The sequence below is a fragment of the Echeneis naucrates genome, chromosome 13 (genome assembly GCF_900963305.1).
Source record: "Echeneis naucrates chromosome 13, fEcheNa1.1, whole genome shotgun sequence".
Taxonomy (NCBI): domain Eukaryota; kingdom Metazoa; phylum Chordata; class Actinopteri; order Carangiformes; family Echeneidae; genus Echeneis; species Echeneis naucrates.
Window position 1 is genome coordinate 21,513,861 of NC_042523.1, and position 20,884 is coordinate 21,534,744.

Sequence of the window (20,884 nt, forward strand, 5' to 3'; positions counted from 1 at the left end):
ATTTATTATATTGGACTGTGCCTTACATCTCCATCATCAATCAACTTCCTCGATTTCACTATTCTTCCGCGTAGGAAGTGAGGAAGGGAGGAAGGAAGGGAGGGAGAGAGGAAGGAAAGAATGAAGCCCTTTTGGAGCTCGGCCAAGACTGCTAAAGCAGCAATGCTGGAATTCCTTTCTCCATGTCATGTTAGCAGTGGCGCCGCTCTGAAGCCATTCAGTGACATGTGATATTTATAGATCTGTGCTAACAAATATTTAATGAACATTAGCGAGCAGCTCTAACACGACAGCAGCGCTGCAATAAAACGCTCTCCAGCAGTTACATGGAAACTTTGGATCGGGCTGCTGTGATTATAAATGAGTCGCTGGCATGAAGTCCTCTTTTCAGGGAACGAATTCTTTACTTTCCTCGATTTGCACAATCAGTCTAAAGTTTTTTTTTTAACGAAATTAACGAAACAACCGTCAGCTTCCCGCTGCTGTCTAAAATAACCATCGATTGGTTGTATGCTTTCACTTGCTCCGTAATTTCTGAAGTTCTAACAGCAGCTTGTTTTGTTGCGCGTCTTTTTGCCCACACGGTGGTGCTGACGCATCATCCAACACGTCAGACACGGTGCGTCTTACGTCACGCCCGCGGCCCCTCCCCCCCCCCCCCACCCCCCGGTGGTACACGCGCTGTTGTTGTGATTGACGGACGTTCCCGACCGGAGTCACCATGAACTTTCGGTTTGCTTCTCGCCGCCTCAAGCGTGATTTAAGTCGCTGAACGACGATGTCAGACATACTCATGAAGGAGATGGAGAGTGTATCGATCAGTCCGGTGAAGGCGGAGCCGCGTCCCGACGGAGTCCGCAGCTTCCTGCTGGTGGACGAGCAGGAAAACCTGCAGGTGAAGTTAGCTAACGTCGGCCGAGCTAACGGCTGCTAACAGTTAGCTGCTAGGCTAAGAGGAAGAGTAAGTCAACACACGCCATTAAAGGCGTTTAACTCTGTTGTACCTGAGGCCAACAGCCACCAGAAGCCCCCGAGCCTGCAGAAAATCACCCTGATGTTGCTGTTGTTTTCATAATAATTGTTATACACGCTAGCTATTGATGTCTGCCTTTGCTGCAGTAGAAAACAATTAGCCCGTCACGTTGACCGTGTGTTGTCCTGAGTCAAAGTGTTTTTGCTAATGAAGCCCCAAAGAGATAGAGAGACGACAACAAAGGGAGGAAGAGCAGGAAAATGAGTGGCTCATTGGGAAAGTCCCCGGTGAGTCATGCAGTGCAGCTGAACCGAAGGGGGGCTCCTTCTCATTGAGCTGCTTCTGTACCTTCTGTACCTGATAATGATCATTTTATGTGCTTTCATGCACCTTGAGATGTATGAGCAGCAAATGAATGCAGCCGTCATCTTCCAAGTGTTTTTGTCACAGCCTGAATGTAAATCATTCCGCCGATTCCACATTTCACGTGTTTGTCAGAGTGCTTCTTGTCACCCACAGGTGTGTTATTCACACAAATTGAGCCCAGTAATCAATTCTGTCCGCCTGACTGGTACCCTGCTCCTCTGCTCCCTCCAGGTCCGCGACGAGTACGAGTTTGTGGACAGACTTGGGTGTGGGGATGTTGCAGGTGTCAAAGTCCTCTCCATCTTTGGCAACACTGGTGATGGTAAATCACATACTCTCAACCACATCCTGTTTGACGGTGAGAGTGTGTTCTACACCTCGAAGTCCCCCAGCTCCTGTACGGTGGGAGTGTGGGCTGCCTATAACCCCACTCTCAGTCTGGTCGCTCTGGATACTGAGGGGCTCTTAGGAGCTGCAGTCCACCAAAACCAGAGAATGCGGCTGCTGCTGAAGGTAAATTTAGAGATGCTTGGTGGGTGTTCTTGGTGTGCCAGGATGTCTTTGTTTAGAATAGGGTATAACAAATTCTAATCACTCTACACATCAATCAATTTGCAGTCCACTTAAAATTTCTCATTAAGGCGAGAAATGGTGTGCTGAAAAATTTTGGCTGTGGTAACTGGCTTTTTTTACTCGCACAGTTTTATTGGTGATATGTAATAATGTCATCTTTTACAGGCCCTGTAATTTAATAGCTCCCAAATTGCACTATAGCTTCTCACTATGCCCAGTTTTCTGTTACTCCAGTGCAATGTGATGCTGGCAGTAGCAGCACAGAAGTGTGACAGGGGTATCAAGTATGTCCTTCATAAAGTAGTTAGATGTGATGTGAATTTTGACATTTATCAGACACTGTTATTCTTTTATTTATTGTCCTCACATGCTTATCAGCTATTGTGTGTTCAAAGTTCTATGCACACCTCCCCCCCAGGTATTGGCAGTGTCTGATATTGTAGTCTATCGCACACGAGCCGAACGCCTCCACAATGACATGTTCCAGTTCCTGAGCAGCGCTTCTGGGGCCTACCTGAAGCACTTCACCCCAGAGCTCAGGGCGCTTTCGGCCCGCTGTGGTCTGGACGTGCCCCTCTCTTCTCTTGGGCCTGCTGTTATCGTCTTCCAAGAGACAACACATACTCAGTTGCTGGGTCAAGGTAGGCAGAAAAGACACCTTACTTTGAAAAGTGTAATTCTTTGCTTTGTAGAAGGATGTATTGGAACGTTTTAAGCTCTTACTCTGCTTCCAATATCTAAGTTATCTTTGCGTTTCTTTTACCTTGTAGACTCCAAGGTGGCCGGCCAGCCTGATACGTTGCTCCAGAAGCGTTTTTACGACCTGGGCTTGAGCACAGAGGCCTTCAGCTCGGTGCAGTACGTTGGCACCCAGACAATCAGACCCCCAACAAACTACAACAGCCTGCTGGAGGCTGTTAAGCAGCAAGTAAAGAACACGCACACACGTTCCCCGCGCCAGCCTGGGATAGTATTTCACGCACTGGAAGTAAGTGGTAGCTTGTTACCCCTGGTGTTCCATAGACAATAAGTTAAGTTTGAAGTACTGTAACAGAGGGGAAAAAACACTGCTCATGTGCTCCCAGGGCTTGAGTGAGCGTTTCTGTGGGGAATTGGCTGATGACAAGATGACCCTGTACTCCTTCTTCCCAGATGAATACTTCACCTGCTCTGCTCTCTGCCTCAGCTGCAAGTAAGTCATTACAAACAGTTTTCAGCAGGAACTCACCGTCTTCTTTTGAGAGATTGGATTTGGTCTGATATCTTGAGCTTCACTTACATCTTTTGTGATCCAAAAAAGCCTGAACCAAGTCAAATTCTGTCAAATGGAAAAGTTTGGTCAGATATGAGAAATCACAGCATCCCTCCATTAAACATCTTAACAACTTGTTCTGTTATTCTTAATATATTCCCAAATATCTTTCTCTGCTTTTTAAGAATTAGGAAAGAAAGCAAACCTAACCCTAGATAATTGCAGTTTTTTTTTTTTTTTGTTTTTTTTTTATTGAAACACTATATCAAGCAAGATAATTATTCAAAAAGTTCTTCTGTCTTAAAACATGTCTAACAGAGGTCTTAAAAAATGTCAAACTTTTTGCCAAATGTAACAAATGTCCTTCTTTTGGATCAGTCAAAGGTTTAGAATATAAATTGTCTCTTGGTGAATCACAGTGCTGGAAGTTATTCCTCAAAAACAGAAAACTGTTGTCGCTCTTGTGAATGTTAACTCTCATTGTCTCCCCGATGGGACACATAAAACTTTATTTACTGTCCATGTTGGAGTGGAGACATGGAAGTCCCCTACAGTTTGTATTTCTTCTGTATGGAAAGCTGAAAGGGTAGAGAGCATGGGAGAAATCACAACACTGGCTCTGAAAGGATTCAGTTCTGGATTAAAGAAGTCCTGGTAGAGTCTTCTATAAATCCAGACCCTGAAGTCTCACATGTTTTCCTAACATTTGGTTTTCTGTCTCGCCTCCAGCATTCGCTGTAAAAATGGAATGAACCATCTTAGAGACAGAGTCCCACACATGGCAGATGGGCTCTGCCAGTACGCACACCAGTACAACAACAAAGTCCTCATCTGTAAAGTAAGTGACTCCTTACCCTAGTATTGTTCAGCCAGTTTAAAATGCGTTTCAATATCTCATATTTTGTATTTATTGTTCCGTTCCCTTAAGCTCTTCATGCAATGGTTTCCCATAGCTGAATATCTGTCTGTTTCACATGCATTTCCTGTTTTGTTGCATCTGTAGCGGTGCTATGAAGGAGGCAGAGAGGTGATTGTTGTGCCTAAGACGTCAGCTTCCACTGATAACCCATGGTTTGGGCTGGCCAAATATGCCTGGTCAGGGTAGGTATTACACACACACTTTTCATTTGATGTAGCTTTTGGTATGTTATCAAATGTACCTCTCCTCCTCCCTCAGTTATGTGCTGGAGTGTGGTAGTTGTGGTGTAATCTACCGAAGCAGACAGTACTGGATGGGAAACCAGGACCCTGAGAGTGGTGTGGTACGATCTGAGGTCAAGCACGTATGGGAAGGGGTGAGTTCTCCACTTTACCAAATTTCCTGGACTTTGAAAAAAAAAAAAATCTTTCACCTCTAAACTTTAGATGTTTATACCTCTGATTTATCAGTCTGGGTTTGAGTTTTATGATCTACTGTGGGATCCAAAACTCAGGTCTCACTTATATTTGCCAAACAGCTTTCAAAAATGTATCTGCCAGAGGAAATACATGTATTTGTTTTTTCTTTTCCTTTTAATTTAAGCATGTTACATTCAGATGGTGATGGTGCCACATGGGGCTGGCCTCTAAAAGAATATTCAATAATGGCTGTGGCATCTGAACAGTGAGCTAATGCTGTTAGCTAACATAAATATTCCATGAGGCTGGATGCTGAAATTATTTTTTTTAGTTTGTTGTATAACCATTTTGTAAATTAACATGGGTAACATTTCACTCAAACAAGGTGTAATGTTGAACTTATTGTATGTAATATTTATTATGGAAAACACTGAGCATTGTGCAGTTTTGTGTGTTGGCAGTTTAACTACAGACATGAAAATCCCATAAGTTATATATTTAATGCATTTTTTTCACAGCTGCAGTAAGTAATGACTTAATGGTCCGTTCCTTCACTGTTCCTTCACACAAATCCTCATGCATCTCTGTCTTTCTTTCAGTCTGACACCTTCCTCACCAACCACCAGAATGCTGCACAGAGAGTTCTTGATGGGATGAACTACGTGATTCAGTCAGTTTCAGAGTACAGCACGGGCCCCACGAAAGCTGTCGCTGCTTGGCTCACTGATCAGGTGGCTCCTCCCTACTGGAGACCCAACACAGAGATCACTGTGAGTAGGAAGAACTGAAGCTGAGACACAAAACAACTGTAGACAACCCAGTTCAGTGTCACAATGTACCTTTTTTTTGGATGCCAAAATTATTCATGTAACTCCCACTCAGCAATCGTGTTTGATGTTACTGAAATAATTATTCACTCACTGCTTTTGCTGATAATTTTGTGATTTATGTCTTTTTATTGTTGTATCTTCCTCTTTTCCTGATCCTCAGGCTTGTCATGGCTGTCAGCGTGAGTTCGAGGAGGCAGAGAGGAAGCACCACTGTCGATCTTGTGGCGAGGGTTTCTGCCATCCATGCTCCAGCCAAAGGATGCCAGTTCCAGAGAGGGGCTGGGGTAATGGCCCTGTCAGGGTGTGTAAGGCCTGCTACCGGCAGGGCGGACCAGCCGATACTAACAGTCAAGGTAAGACACGTTCAAACTAAGAACTTCAAACAGGCAAGTTGGGTAGAAAAAACAGTGATGGAATTGCTAAAAACTTTATTAGATAAGAAGTAAGTCATAACGGCATGTGAAAGGTGTTCGATACCATAAAAATTGATTTAAGGCAGCTTTGTTTTTGTTATTTGGATGCAGTATTCACAGTGAAAACTAACAATGAATGCTGTATAGAGCATGAAAGAGATGTTAATACTGACATCTAAGCGACTGCAACTGATCATTATTAATTCATCTGCTACAACATGAGCAAGTGTAGCAAATTCTCACATTTAAGAAGCTGGAACCAAAAAATCTTTTGGCATATTTGTTTGAACATTCTTTTAAATGAATAATGATAAAGGGAAAAAAAAAAATCAAAAATATGGAATGATTAGTTTTCTGTCCGTTGACTAATGGATTAAGTGGCAAATCATTTCAGCTCAGTTCATTCTTATTTTGCTTTACTGCATTATATTATGTTAATTATGCTTTTGAGTTTTAACTAAAGGCACACAGAGCAGCCAAATAAAGATGTAAGACATCCTTTCACAAAGGAATTTCCTGGCTCTCTTTTTTTTTTTCTACTGATGTAGATGTTTGAAATTTTAATAAATCGCAGCTTTTTATGTCATTTCACATTTTATGTCTTGTAAAATGCGTTAAATTTATCAACAGAAAGCAAAACAAGGCAACAAAGGAGACATTGTTGTATTTGTCATTATGTGAGGAGTGAATGATCCAATGTGCAGTGGGAAGGGAGACTGGTTTCGTGTATTTAAATACAGTGCTGCTGCATTGTGGATATTGTTATCTGCTTCTCACACACATGCTCATCTTTGTCCTCAGTGTGTAAGGTGGAGCCTCGTGGCCTTATAGCTCGCAGGGTGACAGAGGTGGCTCAGTCTACGCTGGACATGGTCACCACAGCAGTGGACTACCCTCTCAGTGAGTGCAGCTGCCTTTTAGCCTTACACCACCTGTCAGTGCTGGGTCAACATTAGCTCTCGATCAAGAAGATTTGTAACTGTTTGGATATCAGTGAAAAAGCAACATGTCTCTGCAGTGTGGCCACCACATGATGCTGCCCCACCTATGAGATAAGAAAAATATACTTGTAGTCAAAAAACAAGTGAAGCAGCCGCTCAGCTTCCTCTAACGCGCTCTTTACCTGTTCATTTTCTCCACAGTCCTAATTAGAATGGAAAAATGATAAGAAAACATCTCAGAGCGTTTGGTGGAATAGCTTTGTTGTACGAGTACATGTACCCTGCATCCACTGTGTGTGTCTCTTCCCCACACACACACACACACACACACACACACACACACACACACCATCGTGGCCTGACTGACCAAAGGAAAAATCCTTGTCGATAAATCCTTCCATTATGTTTTTACTGGCACTCCACATTAAATTCACCCTCACTGTCTCTTCATTACACCCATGATAGCTAAAGAGTGATTATTGTGTTCATATTTCATATCAAGCACTACATGCACTCCTGAGGAATTTCTGGCTGTCTATTTATCTGTCCTGCAATCTTCTCACCAGCTGTTCATCAACTTGACAAATTTGTGGCTGTATTTCTGAGGACAAAGGAAGAGCAGCGTTGATAGTTAAGTTGTCCAGATAAAAGCAGGAGGTGTTAATGCCGCTTTCAGCAAGAGTTTTATTACTTCAGGGGAAGTGAAAGCAACATTGTTGAGAGGAGAAATATCCTGCCAGTCACACATCTCTGTGCCGCTTGTTGCTTCGGACTGAACATGTCAATGACGGCCATCTTATAACAAACCCCGTACTTCACTGTGGGACACTGTGTGAGCTCACAGTTCACCTGTAGGACTTAATGCCATAAATAAACATCTAATGTGCTAGACACTACCCATCCATCTGAGATATTTAATAGCTGTTTGGATTTACTCCATAAACATTTATGATGCTTGCGATCCTGTAAAGCAATTTAGAGCAGCGACTCACCCCAGTGTATATAATATAAAGCAGTCTCAGAAGGTGGTCTGTTCAGGACATCCATATTACGCTCTAATAAAACAGAGAATCTCACTCTAATTATTTATTTTTTATTACACTGTTTATTAAATGTTGTCCTCTCCACTCAGGTTTTGTGAAGGAGGTTGCTCGACCGGACTACTGGGTGCCTGATCAGGACATCACCCAGTGTCACCAGTGCTCCAAAACCTTCACTGCAATCATGTCCAAGCACCACTGCAGGGCCTGTGGACAGGGTGTGTGTGGACCCTGCTCCTCTCACATCAAGCCTGTACCTTCCCGGGGCTGGGACCACCCGGTCAGAGTGTGTGACAGCTGCCACGCCCGCACAGACAGTCTGTGATTTCTTTTTTCTTTTCGGTGTGTATTTTATCCACCAGGAGAACTTCTCAAATAGTGCATTAAGTCTTCCTCTGATGTTCCAAAAAGACACTGAATCTTGGCACTGCTTCTCTAAGAGAACAAGAGGGAAAGACTTCACAGCACAACATTGGCAGAGCTGGAATCCACCTCATATATGTGTGAGGTTGTTCTGATTAACAACTGGATCCCACTTAGATCAGCCCTGACCCAGGATCTGCTTTCCATCTCAACACAGCTCTGCCTCAGTTCTAAGACACAAATCATCTTCACAGCACCGCTGACACCGCAGACTGACCGCACAAACAGAAATCTGGAAGTCTGTTTTTTAATTCACAGAAAAGCCTGAATTGCACTCAGGTGTGTTCCTCCCTGTCTGCACAGCTTTACAGCAGGCTGTTTGCTTCACTAGGAAACTTGAGATTTTAAAAACAGCATCAAGTCATCACAACTACTTATATTATCTCTCAAATATAGAGCACAGATGTCTGAGGATTTAAGATTGCGCGTTGTTTTTCTTTCTTCCTCTCTCTTTCCCTCCCTTCTTATCCTCCACTGTCTTCTCCTGAACCACCTTGTTGACTTGCAAAGTTTGGCAAGGAGCGGCGTGAAAATTATGGACAGATGGTCAGAGCGGTTCAGAGTTTTGGTAAAATTGTAGCTTTGCATGCATCTGCATCACTCAGGGCAGAACAAATGAAAAAGAGCTACAGCAGAGTGTGCCTTCATGGGAATATTGATTCCCATTTCTGTAGCTCCCATGGTTTGTTTTCTGGGAATCACCAACATGTGCAAGGACTAATGAGACTATTTGTGCCTAAACAGAGCTTGTAATTCACAGCCTTGCTCCTCTAATTCCTAATGTTGTATCTACAATATGATGAAATGGAATATGTAGCATTAACAAATCATTCCAGGATATGGAAGTACATGTGTAGTGATGTATATTTACCTCACTGAGGTACATTATAATAAGTGGGGACTATAACCACTGATGCTTCAGAAAGAGGTCTTAATACGATGAAAACGTCTGCACTAGACTGGACTATTGAATTGTTTTGATTTTTTTCTTAATGCATTCATCTGAAATCACTTACAATGTAAAGTAAATATTACGTACACGTACTTTTCTGTGTAACATACTGGATGAATTATTGCTGCTTCTCTCTCTGTAAAACAAATAATAATAATGGTAATTTCAAGTGAAATCCAGCAACTGACAATCTTAATTTTCTTCCCTTAATAAAGTTGGCTCAATCCAATAAATTAAACCACAGAGCATTTTGTGTCTCTGAAGACATTTATCAGTGCATCGGACCGAGCTGTGCGTCATCGCCACTGTAATGCCATGACAGGACAGCTATAGTGCCACACATGGTCATATTTTTAGCTGTAAACGGTAGCGCATTGAATTGTGGGAGTGTTGGCATTAATGAATCAACATGTTGCACCCTTAAAGAACATGCTGTGGTATAAACATACCACCCTGTACAGTAAAAAGGAAGTGATCCAGGGAAACAGCCAACATTAAAATGAAACACAGCAATGAATAAAACATTCAAGAAACGATTAACATGAAATATCAAAATCATTAAGTGAGGATATAACCTGCAGATAGTGATGTTTTAGTGATGAGCCAAAGAATTGAAGACGTTTCTGTCCTGTCGTTTTCTTGTCTTCTTTTTCCTGCTTTCTCTATTTTAAAGTCATCAATTTCGTACCGACAGTCTGTACCAAGTGAGGTGTTTACTATATTTAATGAAGACGCATACCAGATATATAAACTTTGAGTTGTGATTTAAAAATCTTCACACGGGTAATGAGTTAGGATTCGCTCTCTTCTCTCCTTTCTCGATTTGCTGTTCCAGTACATCTATTTCTGTAACCGCCTGACTGAGTCACACAATTGAAAAGTTTTATCCGAGTCCCGGAGACATTTTCATTTCCAATGGTCTGTTGTTGCTTTTCAGTGGAGCATTTCAAGTCCATCCAAATTGTAAAAGCTGATGGTGTGTGTGTGTTCAAATTCAAACCAGACAGCTTTCTTGTGGCCTGCATCTTTTTCATAAACCTAATTTTCAACAAGATAGCAGGTATTAAGAGGATGTCACCAGGCGGCACATACTTACTGTGGAGGTGTGTTTACATACAACTTGACATATCCAGTACAAGGTTGTCTGAAGGTCATGATCACTGTCCACTTTAAATGCTTAACAGTGATATCTGCCTTCGCAATTGTATCCGTGTAGTCACAGTTGGCACGGAGCGTCACCCTGGAGACAACAGAACAGAACAGGACCAGGAACATCTGTATCAAGACTGCTGTGGCGCACATCAAAGTCAACTACCTTCAAATTGAAGGAAATGATCCTGAGGGTAATAAGCATAAAACAGCACTTGGCTTTATAGTGATCATCAGCAGAAGATTACGGTCTTCTTACACACCTCTACAGCTCATAGCTGCAGGGTCCATTTCTGAAACTGCAGCCTGAACAACCATCCAACATGTTGGATTTCTCAGAATTAAAACCAGATCATCGGCACAGGCCTGAATCTCTTTTATATAAACACCAATCACAAAGCTGATAGAAATCTGCTCCATAAAAAAGAAAATCACGTCACCAGATTACTTTCTAATAGAGGCAGTGGAAGATGTGACAACTCTAGTTAGACAGTAAAATGAGCGTTATTAGGAAAGTTTAGATATGATAATTAAATCACAAGGTGCTTTCAATAACTGCCAGTTAGTTTAATACACTGAGCCACAGCAAGCTCCTGTGATTGTTAGCTCTGTATATTTCAGTGTGAAACAGTGTGATTACACTTTGAGTCCATTTATGTGGGACAAATTCAGCCGTCTGTAAAGGAGCAATGAGGTGAGCTTATATATATTTTATTTACAGCACAGAAAAAGGCTCTTGTGTCCACGCTGTGATGCCCTGTGGTTACACTTGGGGGCGCTGCATGAACAAAAATACTGCAGCTGCAGCAACCTAAATGTTTCATGAGACCACCTACTGTTAACTGTCCTGGGTGAGCCCCAGCAGGGGATTTTACAATGAAGCTGTCCTATTTAGGAGCCAGAAATTTGCATCTTCTCCTCAATTAAGTTATTCATGCTTTATTTCTTTTTCTTTTTTTTTAAGACTCTTAACAAGAAGAGCTGCTATCAAAAAATGCTGCAGAGGAGTCTACAGGCTACCTGCTGTTGCTGGTTTGGCACATGAATCACATGTGAAGTCCTCAGAAGTCTGAATGATTACATTCAAAGTGCGTGTTGTTGTGTGGCAATGATGATGAAGTTGTTGCGTATCATTGTGATAAGATAGAGATAAATCTTCAGATGATTACACAAGTTTTGTGTTACCAAAGTGTAATGGGAGCTCTGCTAACTGGGGCATCTTAATAAAGTCATCATTTAAAAAGAAGACATAAATATTAGAGTATTTACTCACTTTGCTGGCCATCTGTCATGCACATGATGCCAACCAGTGAGTGAGCAAGTGATTTAATTCATCTACAAGACTTGTCATCTCTGTCTCCTTTAGGGCTTTTTACAGAAGAGCCAGCTCTGGTTCAGCGGCGCAGCAAATAGACGACATACAATGCTGCTTGGATGATGAGAGGATGGCAAACAAAGGTTGAGTGAGAGCAGACTGGCTCTGGTCCTCTCTGGCACCCGGCGCTGATGAGTGACAGCTGCTGCCAGGGGGTGGTGGAAGCTGACACTGTGTGTGTGTGTGTGTGTATGTGTGTGTGGACAGCAGTACTAGGCAATACTTAGTGAGCGTTTTTTTTTTTTTTTTTTTTTTTAATCTTTAACCAAACATTTGAGCTAAACGTTTGAAAACCTACATTAGCCTCATCCTGACCTGACCTGACCTGATCTGATCTGATCTGATCCGATCTGGCCAATCATATCACAATCTCTGATGAGTCATACATTTGTCACATGGGACTAAAATGGTGCCAAAATTTTGCCTTTCAGAAATGCCAGAGGCGGGCACAGTTGTTAGAAAGCCATGTGTGTGTGCAGATGGAGAGCTAATTGTGTAAGTGTGTGAACGTGTGTGTGTGTGTGTGTGTGTCTGCCCTTGCCTTGGCATTTGAGATTGCTGCAAACCCCCGAAGAGACGAAAGTCGGTATTTCTTCACTTTGCATGGCACACACACCACATTAATATGGATCACTGCCTCACCCCTCTCCAGTGTTGTCCCCAACATTTACATTCCTGGCCCCGTCGTGCTGCTGGAGCCAGCTGTGCCCTAAACAACAGGAGAACTGCTGCATAGATCGATAGCAAACATATGCAATTAATCAATGTAATTACTTCCTCTTACCTTCAAGGACTACAAGGTCACATCGCCAACACTATATCCGTTAGAATTAGCAGTATTCGACTAGTGGGTCTTTATTATGTGTGTGTCTGAGAGAGCGATTACAAGAAGCCTTTACATATCTGATCTTAGACTAAAAGCTTACATATACAATGCTGTTTGTGTGTTTGTGCATACCTTCCTGTGATGAAGTAGTGATAAGGAGGATAAATGAGTGTGTGTGTGTGTGTGTGTGTGTAGCTTGGCTGCATCATTCAGTGCTGATCTGACGATCTAGGCATGGCCCATTACCCAAACACCATTACTGAGCCTGCTCTTATTCAGCTATCAGACACTGGTATCAGACACTCACACACACACACTCACACACACACACTCACACACACACCCTTCCTTTTCCATTGAATTATCCACATATACACACCAATGCAAAGAGCTGAAAGGAGCATCAGCCTTGGCTTTCCACACAAAGAGCAGCAGAGTGAGAAAGACGCACTAATTGGAAGTGAAACAGTATCGCCCACAGTAATGTCCTCCATCCGCACGCAAATCTGCCTGTCCTCCAGCACCAAAGTCTCACCGCACAAGAAACGCACACACGCTCACATATCATTGGCCTGAATTAATGTGAGTGAACACACCCAGACACGCACGCTCATTTGAAATTTAAGCCCTAGATACTGTGTTAGCAAAAAAGATGAGCCCTTAAAACAAAAATAAAGAGTGACCACACACACACACACACACACACACACTTTGCCATGACCACTTTGACAACGCCACTTGGATGATATTGTATTTTCAGCTACTATCATTATTTTTCCGCCACTATAATTTATACACTAAGGAGTCAATTTTTGCAGACAACTGCACTTTTCCAGACAATATAAATTTGTTTTGCAGCGTTGCCACGGCAACCGAGCATCCCCATCTCCTATGTAGGCTCTTTGTTACTAACTTTACTTCACAGGACGGTGGAGGCAGCACGATTGTACAGAGCTGAACTGAACAGGGAGGTGGTAAAGGCAAAGTTAGTTACCTTTACACTGATTCATTTGGAAGAAGCTTAACCAACTGGAGATGAGAGTGAATTTTTAAATATGTAATAAATAAACCAGTAAGCGGGCAAAACATCCTCTGCAGCCAATTTCATTGTTCACCTTTTTTCTGTTTCCAACAGAAAATGAATGGCAAACAAACATCTTGTGCTAAAATTTAAAAAGAGAAATTATATTAACTGAATTTACTGTAAATATCAAAGTACTATTGTTTCTTTTCACAAAAAAAGGAGATTGAAACCTCGAAAACATTTATGGTGTGGGAAATGGAGCCAGATGCTTTCATTAACTTGCGTTATTTTTTTTGTAATTTACAAAATGAGCCTGGTGGAGAGCCTTTCTGAGCGCTTTAAAACCCGTTTGATCACAGATGACGACAAACTCTTTGCATTGCTGAATCAGCCACAAATATTTGCCTGTACAATTTTCTATTCTGTGTGAAGGTATCTGCTGTGAGGGTGCAAACTATAGATGTGAGAACTGTCTGTAGATCATAATTTTCATCCAACAATCGCACCAAATGAACCGGGGGGGTGTAATTAAAATGCATCAAAGACAGCCCGATCAAAGACGCCACTGTACACAACATGATATGATCTGATTTTTGCCTCATTAACACTGACTTTGATTTAACTTTCATGTAGCACGATGAATAAATTACAGTAATGGAGCGGAGCAGAGCCTAAACAATGATGGAGCATCGCTGGGAAGCAGATGTCCGTCCACTGGAGTCAGAGAGCGCTGCTGATCTTACCGTCCTTGACTCCTCGGTGACACACACTCATGACTCTGACCTCAGATCACAGCACAATGGCTGGGCAAGAGTTATTGTTACCACCACTCAAGAGCTTAGTGTGTGTGTGTGTGTGTGTTTGTGTGTGTGTGTGTGTGTGTGTACTTTTGCCCCATTTCTCATGGCCCTTAAGAAGAAAAGAAGCCTTGTCTGGTTCCATTAGTGACCTGAGATGCAGCAGCATCACTCAGCCTCGCTGATTGGAGGACAGGGGCTGGTTCTTCAGCAGTACATCCTGGAGCATCGTGGGTGGGTGACACTCTGAGAGAAAAGAGGAGGGGCAGGGGGGGAAAAAAAGGGGGGCGGGGGTAACAAGGTGATGAGCTTCATGGCTGCAATCTACTGCAGCCGAAACTGTCCATTCCTTAAAAACGAACCATCTATAAAAAATTTTCATGAACTTTTAATTTATGGCTCTACACATTTGTAGAAGTGAAGCTGCTAAACTTTCTCTCTGTCATGTACAGTGATTTCTCCTCATCGAAACCAACATTATTTTTCCAGCTTTCTTTCTGTATTTGCATTCATGAGCGTATTATTGAAGTCCATGCGCTGCTCAACGCTTTTAATTTCAACAGCAGCACCAATGAGTTCATATCAGATGGTGCCATCACGCTTTTGTGTCGCCCACAAACACTCCTGTTGTGTTGTCAGTATATTTGCTGCACACGCTGCCAAACTGATTAGGGCAAAATAAATTTGTTTGGTGTTTTGTCTGTTCAGGGCCACCACATGTTACGCTACGCTAAGCTAACAACAACAACATTTGACCGACATGATGTTAAAATATTACTTTAAATGAATTTATATTCAAAAAGGCCACTTCTACTGCATTTGGAATTCATTCAAAAGGCTTCACATTTTCATTTTTGCAAAAAATTCACTCACTCATTAAAAACATTAAAAAAAAAAAAAAAAAGTGATGGAAAACATACATTCCAGAAAGGAAATGTGAAGTTCATAAAAGAAACATAGAGAGAAAGAAAAGGATGGAAAAGACAAGTCAGAAAGAAGAAGCACTGAAGTTGTCATCATGCCAAAAAGTCATCAGCTACAAAACAGGAGCAGGTGTAATATTATATTACTTTATTTATCTTTTGTACAATGTAATTACAATACAAATATGTAGGTTTAAATACAAAAATTCTGTAAATAAAGATTAAAAATAAACTGGTTTGCTTTGTTACCATCACTAAACTATGGTTTTACAATCAAGTTTATGAGGTCATTTAGTTTGCTTGAATGCGGAAAACAATTAACCTACATTTAGAATTTGGAGGGGCGTGCAAACATGAAGGGAAGGCTAAAATATATTTTCAGTGAAATAAAAAGCTTTGATTTCATGGGTGAATCAGTCCTGTCTTGTAGAGAGAGACATTTGGATTCATTTGGAAGGGAAGAAAATATCGATTTGCCTGGCAGCAACCCTGGGAGGAACCAGAGATGAGAGGAATGAAGCCGGTGGCGCAGAGACTTAGCTGCCGCCGCCACAGGAAGACGCCCTATAAGCTAATTAAACTGAGGGGCGTTAATGAGCAGCAAATCTAATCAGCGGCAGTCCATATCCATACAATTCAATTCCCAGGAAACGTGACAGGAACCTTACAGCATACAGAACAATCTGTGGAAAAGCCCTTTGATAAAGAACATTTCTACTTTATAATGTCGTGTCTTCTTGACCTGACCTGTACTTTAGTGGATCTCGCCGGAAACTGCAAGTTAAGACACGGAAAGCTTTGCTGCCAAAATTTTAACTACACAAGAGGTTGTACATACTTAGAGAAGAATCTTGTTTAGGAGACTGCAATTACATATATATATATATATATTTTTAAAAAAAGCAACATGTTTTTAGATATAATCAAAGGTGTTGTTTGTGAGGTCTGAAGAGTTGAGGAACACGATGCTGAAGTTTGAAGTGGCTTGGCCTCGAGGCAAAAGGGAAAAAAAAAAGACATGAAAATGGCAGACAGTGCTCCGTTTGTGGGCTGCTCCATGAATGTGTCTTTGTTCTTAATTTTTTCACACAATCCGTCGCTCACTTTTCACCACGTCTGAGCTCGTTCTCTTTCCTCCAGACATCCTCCATCTCATTTTCAAAAAAGGTATAGCTCCATTCTCGCCTTCAGTCTCTCACATGCTAGTTTTCCTTCCACCCCCTCCTCGCAATCTATTGTTCTACTCTTCTATAGTTTCTCCTCCTGTTAATCTATCAGTCAAGTCTTGTTATTATGTCTTTTATTTTCCACACCTCAGCTGATGTCTGTTTTGTGTTCCTCTTCCCTTTTCACTGCTAATCATTGATCCCAACATGCGTTATGAGCGCAGTGCACAGTCAAACTGTAAGTAATGAGTCTATACCCTGTATTTGTTTAACACACCTTTATGAATGTTGGAATGTAGTGCATCATTTTTTTCAACCAGTCGCACAGTGTTGTGGAGTGTCTTTCATATATTTATCTCTATATATATATATTATTATTTCCACTGAGTTGTTTAAGTTCCTTGGGTTTGTCTGGAGATCGATGGAGTCCAAAGGACTGCGGTGCTGCGTTGTCCGGAGTGTCTGTGTGCTGGATATCCTGAAGTGAGTTTTCATGTCCCGGTGCCGTTACAGGAAGGCTTAGCAACAGGAAAGGGCTACAGAGCCGAAGTGAAGCCACACTGACTGAGGAGGCCTCGGCAGCATAACGGGATAACGGGTGGAAGAAACATGCCGTTATGTACACTTTTTCACATGTCACACTACACACTGCTGTACTGTCAGCCCTGGCTATCTGGTTCCTGTGACATGATTCAGTTTCCCCACAATGCTTTCCATCTACTGCTGCCCAATCATACACGATACCTGTAGTTTCCTTCCTCTTTGAGTTTCAACAAAAATAAATATGGAGAATAAAACAAAAAAACAAAAACACGCTCCTCAAACACTGCTTTAAAATTTGGATTTTTAAGTATATATATAACTTGTTAAAACAAAAAATAAAAATACAATAAATAAAATAGTTTTGGCCATAAATCTCTACTATTGGTCAGTGAGTCCTTTTGGGATGGTAGGGCCAGGTCTTACGTCACTAGCTAGTCCCCTTCAGGTGTCCAGATCTCTGCTGTGCTTGGCTAAAATCAGCATCAGTCCTCTCCTTCTCTGCGTATGTTTTGGTGGCTCGGTATCCGCTAATTCCTCCACCAAAATCCCCACCAGACACAGCCACTGCTGAGAAGATCTCATGGGATTGGAATGCATCTGAGTAGAGTCCCCTCCAAAGAAAGAAACCACTGATCTGTGCCCCCCAAGAGTGATCTCAAAGAGGGCACATACAGCACATCCAGGGACTTGCAGCAGGTAAAGTAAAGCCAGAGTGGAAACGTGAAAAGCAGGAGGAGAGGTGGTTAGCGGGTGGAGGAGAAGGACTTAAGTCCATCCAGTCTGGTGAACTAGAGAACGGATCTTCCGATGGCAGCCCAGCAATTTGCCAGTGTCGTACCAAGCTCTCATGGGAGTGCAAAGAAAGCAATCAAGATCATTATAGCGCTGACGCCTATGAGAGCTTCGAACTTGTTGCTAGGCTGCCACAGGCCAGACGCTAGGCTAATTGTAAGGAACTGCATCCCATCCTCAGAGGAGGATGCTGGATTTAGTGCCCAGCTTTCTCAGGATTCGACTCCAGGGCTAGCTCTACAGCTTTGGAACGCTGAGTCTGTCTTAGAGCTCAATTTCAAAAGTCTTTTGCAAATTGTTGGAGAATGGGTTGGCTGCTGCAGCCGGCGCCTTGTTCCCTGCTTGCTGAGGAGCTGGTTTGTTCTCCAGCGCCGCCCACTGGGCCTCAAAACGGTCGTCGTCTTGAGAATCACTGGCCACCGAAGCTGTGAGTTGGCTGCCCTCTGGGGGCCAGCTGCTACCGCTGCCACCATTCCCGCCGCTGTTGGTGGTGCCATTCTGGAGGGCCATCATGGCGCCGCTGTGGGGTGGGAGGCCATTAAGTGCTGTTGACAATGGCGGAGTGGAAGAGAAGGGTGGTGTAGAAAAGCCTCCTGTGGGCCCAACTGCACTAGGTGCTCCTGGATAAGGATGGTGAGGGCCTACTGTTCCCAGCGGCCCCACTTTAGGTCCTACTCCGGCCGAGCCCATGGCTCCACCTGCACCCGACGAGCCTGTGGCGGTGCAGAAGACGTTGGCCACCATTTGCGACGGCGTGATGCCTACCACAGGCACGCTAGCGTTGGGGTAGGTCATACTGCTGGCCAGGCCAGGCATGTAGGTCTGCATGGGCACGAATCCCGGCTGGACAGGCTGACTTCCAAACATTCCTACAGGGGCAGGGGTCGTATCGAAAGCCAAGGGGAAGGGTTGCATGGAGCTTGGAAGGGAGCCTGGGGGTCCAGGAAGAGAGGGCTGCATCATGGAGGCGCCAGTCATGCTCGGACCAGACATTGTGGGGATGGACATGGAAGGAAGAGACATAGGGGGTCCTGACACTGGGGGGCCTGGTATTAAAGGAACTGATGATATTGACATGGGAGGAACAGGCATTGGGGCCTGACTGGAGAGAGCAGCAGGGCCTGAGATGAGGGGTTTGGAGATGGCGCCGAGGGACATGGGGACGGTGGTCATCGGGGCACCTGAAATGGCTGCCTGACTAGACATCTGTTGGCATGAAACTGTGGGTGGCCCGGGGATAGTGGGGATCGTGGGGCCCGGGGGAGGCGTCTGCTGAGCCTTGACGGCCTTGGAGACCTCCTCCAGCCATCTTTCGGCCTCAGATGGGGTGCGCTTGTGTCCGCTCTGGATCTGCATCGCCACGGAAACTGGAGGAGGAGAGTGGAGAGGAGGCTCTGGCTGCACCCAGGAGGAAGTGGCTAGAGGGATAAAAGAAAAGATTTAGAAAGTGTAATCATTTCCTCTGCACTAAAATATTACTCACTATTATTATTGATCTGATGGAGTCGTTCTTACCCTGCATCGGTGCAGGTGGTGGGGGGAGAACTGGGGGCACAGTGCAGGTTGGAGGGCCATTTGCAGACATGGAAGGGCTGGAGAAGAGCTCGTCCGATGGCTTAGTAAAAGAGGTGTTGATCTGGCTACACAGGGCATTAATACTACTGTCTCCCTCACCAGGCAACCCCATATCAATCTCTGGTACTGGCAAGAAAGAGAGGCGCAGAGGGAGGCGAGGAGGTGGGGAGGGAGTGAAATACAAAGGAAAGAGGAGGAGGAGGACAAAGAGAGATGGGAGGAAAAAATATTTTTTCATTTGTTAGCATCGAAAGCGCAGAAACCGAAGCACGTGAAGACTGCTGAAGCTGGTCGATAATGATGGACTCCTGATGGCAAACACGCTTTTGTGTTTATCAGGCTCTTCAAAAATGTCTAAAGTCCAAGATGTTTCCAGCTCAGGCTGAGTTTTAAGATCTACCCCTAGTTCAGCTCATACGTTTCATTCACTGCAATGACAGACAGAGGTGAATTTGGCTCAGCTGATCCATGTTTTTAAAATGCACCTGATCCTACCAGAGCAGGATTATGCAGCATGACGTTACTGTCTGACTCTGAACTACAGCTTTAAAACTCTCCTGCACCCACCGCAGATATAAATAGATATAATATCTAATTCTCTGTTCCTTTTCTCCCTCAGTCCCTCCTTCATAATCAAAGCTTCAGAGATAGACAATTTGTGTTGCCTGCCCTCCTGTCTCTGTCTTTCCTGCAGTAGCTCATCCTTCATGTCTCTGCTGTGTCTGTACTTTGCATCAACAGTCGCCCAAAACACTTGACAAAGAAGTCTTTAATGTGTGTCACTTTTACAACAGGCATACCCAGAGGAATAAATGAGAGGGTAGTGGGATGTACTGTACATGGGCCCATTGTGGGTAAAACCCCAAACCCAACAGCAGTGCCATTCTCTGATTATATGTAAATCTCCCTCATCGCCACAGGCCTTGAATTATATTGGATTAGGTACAGAGGGCGCTGCAGGCATGTGTAAGGCCTTTCATTAAAGATGGCTCTGTGCTTTGTTCTGCTAAGACTGACCCTGTGATCCCGCTCTTTCCCCATTCCTGCTGATGTTCCCCAGAGTTCAGAAGCACTGCGAGTGTGTGCGTGTGCGCGTGCGTGTGTGTTTCCCTCAGTGCAGCGGCAGGTTGAATGCTTGCTGAAGGCTAACCGGGACAGCTGATTGACCGCACAGATCAATACAACAATTGTTCCGGGGGTCACAAGGGAGCAGGGAGGCACTGGAATTGGCTACTGCTGGGCATAGCATCTGTGTGTGTGAGGGAAATGGAAAGAGACAGAGAGTGCTGTGCTTGGTGGATTCAGGCTGCATCAAATTCAGCCCGGCTGGATACACCAGACGGAAATAAGAGCAGAGAATATGAGAATGGGAGGGAGAGTTGGAGCTGAATGTTGTGGTTTAGTATTCCAGTCAGAGGAGTCTCCCCCTGTCAGCTCTCTCATCTCCTCTAATGACTATAATCAGCCTCACTACTGAGAGCTCTGATCCTGTGGCACCACGCCGAGTGGGTGTGTCTATACGTGTGTGTTCACGTGTGTACCTAAGCGTACAAACATCGACCTGCGAGGAGTTAGCCAGTTATTATTAATTATTATTCATTATGAAACTCAGT

The 20,884-nt window shown here is 43.6% G+C and overlaps 2 protein-coding genes across 4 annotated transcripts in view; one reads left to right on the forward strand and one right to left on the reverse strand.

Annotated features, from left to right (window-relative positions):
- Positions 1-673: 673 nt before the first annotated feature.
- LOC115052860 (zinc finger FYVE domain-containing protein 1) lies at positions 674-9,333 on the forward strand. The gene is made up of 12 exons (XM_029517276.1): positions 674-895; positions 1,571-1,852; positions 2,331-2,553; positions 2,683-2,900; positions 2,998-3,104; positions 3,894-4,002; positions 4,168-4,265; positions 4,342-4,459; positions 5,102-5,272; positions 5,493-5,685; positions 6,547-6,645; positions 7,819-9,333. The coding sequence occupies exons 1-12, from the start codon at positions 779-781 to the stop codon at positions 8,049-8,051; spliced, it is 1,968 nt and encodes a 655-aa protein (XP_029373136.1). The 5' UTR covers positions 674-778; the 3' UTR covers positions 8,052-9,333.
- A 5,996-nt stretch (positions 9,334-15,329) lies between these two features.
- Positions 15,330-20,884, reverse strand: part of numbl (NUMB like endocytic adaptor protein) — a 46,831-nt gene continuing 41,276 nt past the window's right edge. For 2 of the 3 annotated variants that reach the window (XM_029517266.1, XM_029517264.1), the window contains exons 8-9: positions 19,212-19,397; positions 15,330-19,114 (exon numbers count right to left, since the gene is read on the reverse strand). In XM_029517266.1, the coding sequence (XP_029373126.1) occupies positions 17,961-19,114; positions 19,212-19,397 (1,340 nt within the window). In that variant the 3' untranslated portion in view covers positions 15,330-17,960. The remainder of the gene's footprint in view (positions 19,115-19,211; positions 19,398-20,884) is intronic. The other variant, XM_029517265.1, reaches the window with a different exon arrangement.

Bases quoted from the DNA above. Each gene is read 5' to 3' on its own strand.
- LOC115052860 (XM_029517276.1), top strand. From the start codon at position 779: ATGTCAGACATACTCATGAAGGAGATGGAGAGTGTATCGATCAGTCCG. The intron at 2,901-2,997 runs GTAAGTGGTAGC...ATGTGCTCCCAG, and splicing joins TAGTATTTCACGCACTGGAA to GGCTTGAGTGAGCGTTTCTG. The intron at 4,266-4,341 runs GTAGGTATTACA...CTCCTCCCTCAG, and splicing joins GCCAAATATGCCTGGTCAGG to TTATGTGCTGGAGTGTGGTA.